This window comes from Rhamphochromis sp. 'chilingali' (assembly GCF_963969265.1).
Source record: "Rhamphochromis sp. 'chilingali' genome assembly, chromosome: 20".
Lineage (NCBI taxonomy): Eukaryota > Metazoa > Chordata > Actinopteri > Cichliformes > Cichlidae > Rhamphochromis > Rhamphochromis sp. 'chilingali'.
Window position 1 is genome coordinate 20,178,554 of NC_137947.1, and position 12,050 is coordinate 20,190,603.

At 41.7% G+C, this 12,050-nt stretch overlaps 1 protein-coding gene across 4 annotated transcripts in view; it reads left to right on the forward strand.

Annotated features, from left to right (window-relative positions):
* The window catches only part of ctbp2a (C-terminal binding protein 2a), an 82,405-nt gene that overhangs the window by 68,535 nt on the left and 1,820 nt on the right, over nucleotides 1-12,050 (forward strand). For 2 of the 4 annotated variants that reach the window (XM_080868737.1, XM_080868735.1), the window contains exons 4-9: nucleotides 3,948-4,092; nucleotides 4,749-4,955; nucleotides 6,115-6,329; nucleotides 8,652-8,782; nucleotides 8,890-9,017; nucleotides 9,111-9,234. In XM_080868737.1, the coding sequence (XP_080724863.1) occupies nucleotides 3,948-4,092; nucleotides 4,749-4,955; nucleotides 6,115-6,329; nucleotides 8,652-8,782; nucleotides 8,890-9,017; nucleotides 9,111-9,234 (950 nt within the window). Of the gene's footprint in view, nucleotides 1-3,947; nucleotides 4,093-4,748; nucleotides 4,956-6,114; nucleotides 6,330-8,651; nucleotides 8,783-8,886; nucleotides 9,018-9,110; nucleotides 9,235-9,494; nucleotides 9,573-12,050 lie in introns of all 4 variants that reach the window. The other 2 variants (XM_080868736.1, XM_080868734.1) reach the window with 2 other exon arrangements.

Genomic DNA, 12,050 nt, shown 5'->3' on the forward strand with positions numbered 1-12,050 from the left:
ATTTACTGTAAACAAGATGAAAGCATTGAGCCATCCTCCCTTGTATCAGTGTTTCAGGATGCAATAGTGTTGGCACACTTTGGGACCAGTACTCAATAGTATCTGAGTATTGCTGTTGCTGGCCATGTTAGTCCCATTACACAAATTTCAAATCATCTCAAACTGGCCTTTTGAACTTGACAATAACCAGAGCTCAAACAAGCCATGAACCTTTGGTTTCCCAACACCTTGTCGAATCTGTGCCATTCTGAATTAATGGAGTTCTGAGGGCAAAAGTGGATCAAATCCAGTATTAGCAAGGCACGCTCACTGGCCTAAGTGGCCATTGTGTCTATTATTATTATATTATAATGTATTTTATATTATTATGTTCTAACTGAATAAAGAAGCCCAACATTTTCCATTTCTTTACTTAGAGATTTGACTCTTCCTCCTCATAATTTCCATATTTTGACATTTAACAGTTTTAAGATGCACTACATATTAGATTTATGTCAGACCAATTATTGACGTTTTCTTGCAAGGTGATGCCCCTCGCTGTAACACTTGTAGAAGCCCCAGTGGCAGTATCTGCAGGAGCACTGACTGTGATACTGACACAGTGTGGACTTTTAATGTTTTTCTTGAAATATTTGCTCTCAGTCGAGTGCAGTAGAATCATCTCTTTCCTCCCTCTCCGTCTCCTCCTCTCTAATGTTTTAATAATATTTCAGCCCACTGGCTTGTTCCACTCTCCCAGTTCAGCTATAATGGTTTCATCACTGACTCTAATCCCACTGGGTGCTGAAGTGCTGCTTTGTTAAATAAGGACGAGGAGGAGGAGGAGGAGGCGGCTGGTAATAGAAATGCAGTATAATTGTTCTCAGCCAGAGTGGGTGAAACATTTGTCTTATTTTACTGTCTATGCACTGGAGCCAGCGAGCAGCAATTTTACATTCCAAGCTGGAGGGTTTGTGTCTTCACGCTCACAAAGAGGAAAGGAAGCCTTCCAATTCATGCCATGTCAGTTTCAGAGAAAATGCTACCATATTTCAGTTGTTGTAAATGTGTAATGAAAAATGGGTCTGATTGAATTTGTTGAAAACATTTATGCTTAAAAAGAAACCAAACGGTTGATATTTCACCTTATTTTCACCTTACAGACACACACACGACACACAAAAGCGTCCAGTAAGACATTATGAATACATTTCTCACAGAGGATCCACCTGGGAGTATAGATGCTGGCAACGGTCCCATGACTGTAACTGCGCAGCAGAGGTTAAACACACAAACACACACACACCCTCCGACAACCTCACTACAAGAGCTGAAGCAGTGTTCACACACGTGCACATAAACAAACTCTTAGGGTGCAAACACAAGCATGCTGCCGTCTCTTTCTGTGACTGCCTGGAAGTGAGCAGATGCAGTGTTTGAGTTATGCTCCACTTAAAGACTCCGTACTAAACTGTAGCTCTTGAGCTCTCAATGTGCAACTGCAAGCCTGCCAAAAACACCTCGACTTCTGCCGAGCACGCGTTAAAAGGAATTTATTAGAAAGTACTTCTGGCGTATTTCCTGGAACAGTGCCGTCCTTGAAAGGACAAAGAAGATCCTTTGGATTTCTGAAGATACAAAGTGGTGCGCTTTAAAAGTGTCTTTGACGTCATTATAAAAGTAACTGCAGCTGATATTCTATTGAAAAGTGACCACTTTTGCAGATATAATTGAGAAAAAGATTTTATGTTGGAGAAATGTTAGTTAATTTAGTATTTTTAAGCTTTCGGTTGACAAGTGTTAGGAAAAGTAGGGCATTAAACAAAGATGTTCAGCTATAGTCTTAAAATATATGAGCAGTAAATGTATTATTTAAAAAATTGATCGTGCTTGACTTGATGTGTCTTAGATTTTCTCTGTTCTCTGTATTGTTGTAGGGTCTTTACCATACAATATAAAGCATCTTGAGGCAACTGCCGCTGTGATTGGGAGCTATATAAGTAAAACTGAAGTGAATTGATTTGTTCTTTACATTCATCCCTCCATCAACTCCATCTTCACACTAGCTGCCGATCAGCAATCCTTTTTCCCTTTCCGACACAAAAACTCAACAAACCCAAGTCCAAAATTCAAAACTTTCCTCTGAAGCCCCAAGCCTGTGATTGCATAACAAGGTGCTTAAAGTGCAGAGGAAAGTGGTCAAATAACTGATTGAAGTTTGCTTCATTGTTGTAGTGAAATGGCTTTTGGAGCTAGAAGCAGCTGCAGGTGATTAACTTAGCTTAGCTTGTTGGTTTAAAGCCAACAATAAGCCTACCGGCACCTCAGAAGCTATGGTCATGTGAAAAAGGAACTACACCCTCTCTCTGTTCTAAGATTTTACAGATTAGGACAGGAATGAAAAGTCATCTGGTTTTGAGTAGGTCATGCAATTAGGTAAATATAACCTGGTGTGAGCAACAGTGCGTGATGTGTTACACAGAAACTAACTTGTTTGGAAGGGTTGCCAGGAGAAAGTCCCTTGTCTCTAAAGGAGCACGGCTTAGGTTTGCAAAGTTCATCTTAAAAAAAACACAAGACGTCTGGAACAATGTTCACAGTGGAGATGTTTGACTACAATGCACAGTACCAATTATAAAGAAAACAAATCAAAACACTGAATTTCAGCACAAATAACTCGTACAAACGGTGAAGCATGGTGGTGGAGGGGTGATGATTTGGGTCCTGGTCACCTTGCAGTCTTTGAGTCAACCATGAACTCCTCCTTATACAAAAGTATTCTAGATTATGTGAGGCCATCGTGTTAAAACTGGGTCATGCAACAGGACAACAATCCCTGAAATGGCTGAAATAGAAAATAATCAAGATTCTGCAATGACCTGATTGAAATGTGTGACATATTTACCTAATTTTAAGACCTGATATGGGCCAGCTGATTTGTCAGTGCATCCTGATATATAAAACCTTATGTATCAGAAAGAGGGTGCCGTTTCTTTTTCACATGACTGTAAGTGGCACACGCTTTCATTTGGCTAAAGGAGAGATATGTTGGGCTTAGTTTAGTGTAAAGACTGAAAACAGAAATATTCTTCTTCTCACCTTTCAAACACAACTGCAAACATATTTCAAGTTTAATCTCCACACAAATTGAAATGGATTGCAGTAATCACGATCCTTTGCTGTGTTTAAATGCGAAGGAGCACGTGATGTATCAGCTCAGAGCGGCACTTTTTTAAACAGCCATGAATACCACAGAAAGAAAACGTAATTTTTCTCACAGTTTCCACTTCATGTACACTCAGCTTGTATCCCTGTTTGTCCTTCTCCAGCTGGCCCGCTTTACTCGAGTAATGAGAGCGATGCACGAGGAGAGCTTTAACCTTGAGTTTAGCACCCAGCCCTTCCTTCAGATAGCTCCACTGTGAATGCTCTGTGGAAATTCACGGCTGCGCTGTTCTGGCTCGGCTAGGGTTAATTTAGTTAGCAGGATGTGAATTCAGACCGGTTACTTAACAGCCCTTGGCTTGCAGAATCTACTTGTTTATGCTTTGTGGGTTTCTCAGCAGCTGTCAGTCTACTTTATTGTTCTGCCTGCATCCATTCTAACCTTGTTTGCATACAGTTTGAATGGATGTGTTGTGACAAAAACCAGCTTTGGCAAGCACTCATTGTACAGTAAACACAAAGGCAATCACTCATATTTTAGTGCACATATAAACCATCCATTTGCATTTAGATGAAGAATAGCGGACATAAACTTTGGGAAGATGGGAGGTAGCGAGAGCACGCATATTCATGTTGGCTGTTACAGAAGAGCCATCTGAATATCAGTGCCGGGTTGAGGATGATTAAGAACAGTAATGACATTGGGGTAGCAATATAAATGCAGATGAAAATGTTCAACTAATAATGGCTGTGGACATAAGCAGTGATGATGATGAGGCCTTATCCTCTCTGATGTCCCCCAGGTGCTGAATGAGGCCGTAGGGGCCATGATGTACCACACCATCACCCTGACCAGAGAGGACTTGGAGAAGTTCAAGGCGCTGCGCATCATCATTCGCATCGGCAGCGGCTACGACAACATCGACATCAAGGCTGCCGGGGAGCTCGGTGAGACTGAGGGACAGATGCACACGAAAGATGAGCGTTGCGAGCAGGGCGGCTCAGGCGCGGAGCGTAATCACGCGGCGTGAATAATGAAGGAGCCTATCTGCTCGTGTGGCTAGCTCATTCACTACAAAGAGAAAACATAAAGGATGATTCATCAAGTGGAAAATATGCATCGCGGAGGAGGACCAAATCAAACTCTGCTCGCGATGTTTACGCGACACATATGTACAGGAGTTTACTGTAAACAGTAGATGTAACAGAGCTAATTTCACATGCAGAGCAGCTGCTCCGACTGATATCAAACTCTCCCTGTGATTCCCATTTGGCCCCGTCGGCATATGTTTGGTATGAGAACAGGATTTGTGTGATATCCTAATTATTGTCATTTGCGCTCCTATATTTCAGTACGCTGCCAGTCTTTTGGTGGGCATAATTAGCAATTAGAACGATCCTCTTATCATTCATATTTCAGTTTTATACACAGCGGGATTTTATTCTGTAGTAAGTCATAAAGACGGAGAAATATCCTGCCATTTATTTCGTAAAATAAAATACTAGCAAATGGATCTCTCTCTCTCTCCAAAGCAGTGACAGTAATCTGTGAAACAATATTGTTACAGCAGTAGTCGACTAAATTGCTATCTCTCCTTGTCCAGGCATTGCAGTGTGTAATATTCCCTCAGCGGCCGTAGAAGAAACAGCAGACTCGACGCTTTGTCACATCCTTAACCTGTACCGGCGAAACACCTGGCTGTACCAGGCTCTTCGGGAGGGCACGCGGGTCCAGAGCGTGGAGCAGATCCGGGAGGTGGCGTCAGGAGCAGCCAGGATCCGAGGAGAGACGTTGGGCCTGATCGGATTTGGTAAGTTGCTTGTTTTGGGTTTTATTGCAGAAAGCGTGCAGAGCTGAAAAGTGCATATTGAATGATTAGCCACAGCATTGAAACCAATGATACAGACCACCTGTCAAAAAAACCCACAAATATTTTCGAAATCTGTCAAAAACATGTTTAAAACTTAAAATTATATTGTTATTTATTAACCACAAAACAAACAGAATCCAATTCTCTGCATAACATTAGACCTGTTATTTGTTATTTGGCATCTTATTTTAAAAAAAAGAGTCTACTTTTCTACTTTTATGTAAATACATATTGAATATTCACAAATAACAATGACAATTATATTTTAGGTTTAAAAATATCGTTTTAATTAAAGAGCTTGGACATACTGATAGATTATTCATCACAGATTCATTACAAAATAATTTTTGGTAATTACCAGTACTGTTAGTGCAACTTTGGAACAATTCTTGCATTAAGTTTTGGTCTAATACATTTGGTAAGCTCTGTAGGTCAAGTAAATAACAATGATTATTTAGTTACAACTGCAAAAATGCTGAAAAACTTTCATGTTGGCTCTGAAAGAGAAGTAAAAAAACACATATCCCTCTATAACTGGAGAACGTCGTCCTCTATCCACTGCCCAAAGCAAATTCAGTAGACACATGAGCACCCAAACTTTAAGAAAGGTGGGCTGGTTGGATGAACCTTAACCCGAGATGAGAACAGACGTCAGTGTGATTCTCCGGGCAGTGTTCGACTGGGAAACCTCGAGTTCCAGCATTTGTGTGGATGTTCTTTGACACATACTATCTATTTGTCTAACAGTACCAAACTTCTTCATAGCTAGTGTATTCCCCAAGGACACTAGCTTCTTTTAGCAGGTGCACCCTGCCTCACTGCATAATTTTATAGAACGACTTGCCCAGATCCCACCACAATGTGCGTCTTACACAGATTAAAGGATCTGCTTCCTCCTGTGCATGACCCATCAGGACACCTTCAGAGTCTGATATTATATAATAGGCACTGAACACAAAGTATAGCAGAAGCTAATGATAATATTTAAATGTCTGACCTGAATTCCTATCAATACATTAAGCAGCTGCCGACACATTTCACTAACACCTATTAAAAGTAAGGTTAGTTGATGCTCTTTCTCCTCTCGTGGCCGCCTCAGGTCGTTCAGGCCAGGCAGTGGCCATGCGGGCCAAGGCGTTTGGCTTCAACGTGATCTTCTACGACCCCTACCTCCAGGACGGCTTGGAGCGCTCGCTGGGCGTGCAGCGAGTCTATACTCTCCAGGACTTGCTCTACCAGAGCGACTGCGTCTCCCTGCACTGCAACCTGAACGAACACAACCACCACCTCATCAACGACTTCACCATCAAACAGGTGGGGGGACCGGGAAATTCTGACATGAGGTAAAGGGAGATTGTCTCGCCTTGGCAGGAGCGCTTTCTCCTTGAGGCTGGTAGGACAGCTTCAGACCAGCAGCCGAGTCAGCCAGCTTTGGGTTTATCTAGACTGCCAGCGCTCCTTTGTTGGCAACTTAAAATAACAGGCTGTTAAAGCGAGCTTTTAATGAGTGCTAGGATCAAGCAAAGAAACACAGGTGTTTGGACAATCTCTGAATTCTGATTATATATTTGGGAGTGGATGGTGGTGGAACATGATTCTGAGTTTTTTTTTCTTTAGAGTGGTGGGTGGTGGAGGCACAAATCTCTGGGAGGACTGTGTCAGGAAGGGGCGTAAAAATCTGTGACAAATCAAATATGCGGATCCATCTGCATCTGTAAAGTGGTAGGCAGGGGGTGTTAACATAATCAGGCTGTTCTTCCATGTTGTTTCTGTCCTTTTGTAGCTTTCTAGTGTCTCCCAAACACTGCCAGAGTATATGTGAGTATGTGGGTGTAGGAGCATGTGCAGTCAAAGTATGGTCTGGTGCATGTTTTTCACAAACCATATACAGTACATTTATAGGACAGAAAATATATTTTTATTTTTTAAATGCTAATGAAATTAAATAGTTCTGACCCAAATAGAACACAGTAACTTGACTTTCTTATATATTTAATAAACTGTTTTTTAGCAGTATAACACATGTCTTGTCAAGTTTTTGTCTCTGTAGCACTAAGAATACAAGAAGCGCCTCTACAGTCTTTTCCTGGTCACTGCTGCCACCTATAGAACTTAACCTGTACTGCAAACGTACAGAAGCGCATATTAGTACTTGTGTTTATCTTACAGAAACAAAAATTGAGCTGTTTGATCTTAAGCATTATCATGATTGCAGCCAACTTGCACATTTGTCATATTTATATGGTTCAGATCATTTAAAGATTTTAATATTAGACAAAGTTCTCCTTAGTAAATCAGAAAAGCAGTGTTTAAGTGATGATTTCCACCCCCAACCCCCAGTCTTTTCACTAGACACACCCACATCTGATTCCTGCCAGTTCTGCTGAATCAAGAATCACATAAATAGAACCTGTCTGACAAAGTGAATTAGGCAAAAAAATCTAAAAAAAAAAAAAAAAAAAAACCTCCCCCAAAACCCCACACATCACACCATGCTCTGCAGAAACTCTCACTCGGGCCACACTCTAAAGATAAAAACTCAGAATCATGTTCCACCACCATTCGCTCCCACATCTTGCAGTCTGGAAAGGGTTAAAAAGCCATTTCTAGGGCTTTAGAACTCCAGCGAACCGCAGAGAGAGTCATTATCCACAAATGGAGAAAATTTGGAAGAGTGGTGAAACTTCCCAGGCGTGGTCAACCTACCTAAATTACTGCAAGAATAATTTTGAAGAGAACCCAGGACAACATCTAAAGAACTGCAGGCATTGTGTGCCTCAGAGTTCATGATTCAACAATAAGAAAGAGACTGGGCAAAAAAAAAGACATCCATGGGAGACTTCAAGGAGAAAGCCACTGCTTACCAAAAAGAATGCTTGCGAACAAACATCCTGATGATCCCTTTTTGAAAGGTTTGAGTCCCACTCAATAAAAGAACCATCATAGCAACAGTCAAACATGGTGGTGGTAGTGTGATGGTCTGGGGCTGATTTGCTGCTTCAGGACCTGGGTGACTTGCTGTAGTAGGTGGAACCATGAATTCCTTCCTCTGCCAGAAAATCCTGAAGTGGAATATCCAGCTATCAATTTAAGCCCTGCAGCTCATGCACACTTGGGTTATGCAGAAGTTCAGTGATGTGAAGCACATCAGGAAGTCAACCTCCGACTGGTTTTGCAGTGGCCGGGTCACAGTCCAGACTTAAATGTGATTGAGGTGTTTTGGAATGACTTTAAAAAGCCTGTTGATGTTCAAAAATCCTCCAATGTGGCTGAATTAAAGCAATCCTGCAAAGAAGAGTGCACCAAAATTCCTCCACAACAACGTGAAAGACTCAATATCAGTTATCACAAACACTCGATTGCAGGAATAATTTTTTCACATAGGAGTCAGGTAGATTTTTTACCTTAATAACTGAAATCATCACATAAAAGCAATTGAATTTGAAGGCATCGGTGTCATTTACGTGTCCCGTTTTATTATTAACAGAAGCCTTGTTTTTGCTTCCCGTGCAGCATTGAGCCAGTGACAGCAGCCCTCTGTGTGTGCCATCACAAAAGCACGCATGCTGTTATTTGTTGAAGTGAGACATTTTTATCGAGAGATGAACACTGAATGCTGCGCTGCTCTGTGTGTAGATGCGTCAAGGTGCTTTCTTGGTCAACTGTGCACGTGGGGGTCTAGTGGATGAGAAGGCTTTGGCTCAGGCCCTGAAAGAAGGAAGGATACGGGGCGCCGCCTTGGACGTCCATGAGTCAGAACCTTTCAGGTGCTTTCAGCATCATCCTTTGTTTATAAGTTCAGTTCAATAGAAATAATGTTTTCTTCCTCTTGTATTTAACTTCCCCGTTTCTGTCTTTATTTGCTGCTCAGCAGTTTTTCCCAAGGTCCGCTAAAAGACGCCCCCAACTTGATCTGCACACCCCACACTGCCTGGTACAGCGAGCAGGCATCGCTGGAGATGAGAGAGGCCGCTGCCACAGAAATCCGCAGAGCCATAACCGGTACCGACACGTCTTAGATGGCACACATTCCCACGCTCGCTCTCAAATTTCTCATTTCTCTGCTCACCATAGCTCAATCTCGCCCCGACACAGGCCGTATTCCCGAGAGCCTCCGAAACTGCGTCAACAAAGAGTTCTTTGTTACCACGGCGCCTTGGGGAATGATGGAGCAGCAGCAGCCTCAAGTTCACCCAGAGATCAACGGTGCCGCCTACAGGTAGGAGGTGGATTTATGTGAGCCCAGCATAACGCAGAGATCACCTGTCATTTTGAGCGCCTGCAGTAGTGAGGTTTAATACGTGGGGGAGGGGTAGCTTAAATATTCATATGTGTGTTTGTAACAATTCTGCATAATAGGCTGGGTCCTAGTTTTTGTGGCGTATTTATACATAGAACTTGGCCCAAATTAATGAATCCCATGTTAAGTTCTCAGTCTCTATATTGTCTAAACCAGACTGAACTGCTTCTCTCACACAGCCGAGTGAACCAAACCATGGTACAGGCCATAGCAACGGGGGGAATGCAGGACAAATTATATACCTAATTCCCAACCAGGTAAATGAATACCATCACTGCTGGCCAACAGGCCAGGGCAAATGAATAACATCATGAATAAAACCCCTGTGAAACCTGTAGCCTTTTTCTGCCTCTCACTCTAACCTCCCTGTTCTGTAACTGTACCCACTCTACCCAGCATCCCATCGATTCCCCCAGCTCGCCCTCCCCTCCCTGAAGTAGTGGAAAGCAGTACACAGGGTCACTCTAATGTTTGATGTTTTGTTTTGTTTTTTGTAAGGAAGTGGTACATCTGTAGTTATGTATGTGGACTGAGTAGAAAAAGGCGCCATTACTCTTACAGTTCACGAGGGAAGACTGAAAGCAGGAAGTTGGGGGGAGAATAAAAGTTCTAGAAAGGGATTTGGCGGAGAAATCTTAATTTATAATATTTATTTGTGATTTTGTTTGCAGTGAGCGTTTTCCCCCCACATTTCCCCGCCCTATAATAAAGGATCAATTCACCCAAACTGCTGTATTTATTTTTTCTGGGAGGAGCTATAACCAGTTCACTGAAATCTTAAATCCTAAAATCTGATCAAATAAAAAAGGTTCACACTGCAGGTAAAAGTGGACACAAATCTAATTCTTTCTTTTTTTTTCAGAACAGCACCAAACACACAGAATCAGATATTTTCCAGTTTAATTTAGGGCCATTTCCATATGTGTTTTGCTACGCGGTGAGCACAGCCAACACTAAAACCTGCCATAAGAGGTAGTCAGCCTGCTCTCATCAAGTCTGTGATTGAATGAGGTCAAGTTGGCAATTACATGAAATCTATTTCCATCTACAGAGAGAAACTCACATTTAAATGTTACTGTTATCTCAGGCATGAGATATGAGGCTATTTAGTGTTCCTGTTTGCTACAGTAGTTTTGTTGTTCTATGTTACATGCCTACGTTTAAATTCTGTTTTATATTTATTCTAGTGCTGTCAGTGTTAATCTCGTTAAAATGACGTTAACGCCATAACCGCATTAACGCGATTAACTCTCTGTTAGTGAGTTAACGCAGATCGCCCCGTGCGTGGGGCTGCATGACGTCAACGCGTTAGCGCGGTTAGCTCGTTAACGGACGTTAATGCGTTTATGGCGTTAACGTCATGTTCGCGAGATTAACGCTGACAGCACTAATTTAATCTTTAATTTAATCTTTAATCTCACACACACAACCGATTAATTTAACTGAATGGATCACACACTCACCTCAAAAATGGTTGTTTTTGCATTCTGGACAATTCCCGACAAGGTTTAGCCACTTTTTTTTTTTTTTTTTTTTTTTTAAAGAAGCTGGATCTGATTACATCCATATTGAATACTAAGGCTCTGCAGTGTGAACGCAGCCTATCTCTCCTGTTTTGTTGTTGTCATGGGGTTTTTGTTTGTTTGTTTGTTTGTTTGTTTGTAGTTTGGGCGAATGACCCTTTTAGTTCAGATAAGATCCCCTGACATTATCATTTAGAGTTGTGGTCAGAAGTGTACATGCACTCATCATGAGCATGAAAGTCATGGTAATTTGGGGCTTTTAAAGATTTATTTTTCCAGGTTGGAATCATTGTGCATCTTTAATGACTCTTAAAAAAAGCCAAAACAAGAACGTTCCAGTTTAAATTGATTTTGGATTTTCTCTAAGACACACAAAAGTATACATGGTTTTCAGAAGGCCAGTCCAGAAGCGTAATGCTGGAGGTCGTCCTCCTCCGTCATTATTCTATCCAGTTTGTTCGATGTTCTAGCACCACTGGCAGCAAAACAGCTTCAGAGTGTGATGTTGAAAGCCTCACCTTCACTTCTTAAAAGATACCTCACGTCACTGTGGCCAAATAAGATCAATCTGTGTCTCGTCTGATCATAAAACGTTTCTTAAGGAGCCATTCTGCATCCTGTGTGGGCAACGGCAAATTTAAGTCGAGCTTGAAGGTGCCATTTTTTTTGCACAGGAGCTTCTTTCTTGGTCAACGTCTTCTGGGTCCAGTGGGATTCAGCCTTGGTGGTTCCTGGGCTTTTTCTGAACATCCTGACTAATTTGGGTCTTCTTCCAGGCCTCAGCAAAGTGGTGACACAACTGAATAAGTTCTGATCCATAAATGTTGATGCTCTTAATAATCTGCAGTTATTTGGAAATGACTTCACTAGACAATTCCAACTCTAACTGTAGAAATCTACAGTTCTCTTTCTCAGATCTTCACTCAGTTCCTTGGGCTTTCCATTTGCTCCGATCAATCCAGTGAATGATGTCAAACAAATCCTTTCAGATCCCGATCACCAACGACAAATAAACAGCCTTTGGCCTCGTCAAGTTAAAGCTTGGAGCTTCTTTAATAAGTAGAGCCATTGGCACCACTTGTATGCATATATTTATATAGCCCCAAAGTACCATGACATTAATCCCAGGATGATGCTCCTGTACCACTTGTACCATTATTGGACATTTTTAAGCTGATGTTACTCAGTAAGTTCACTGCATATCAGTTGTTA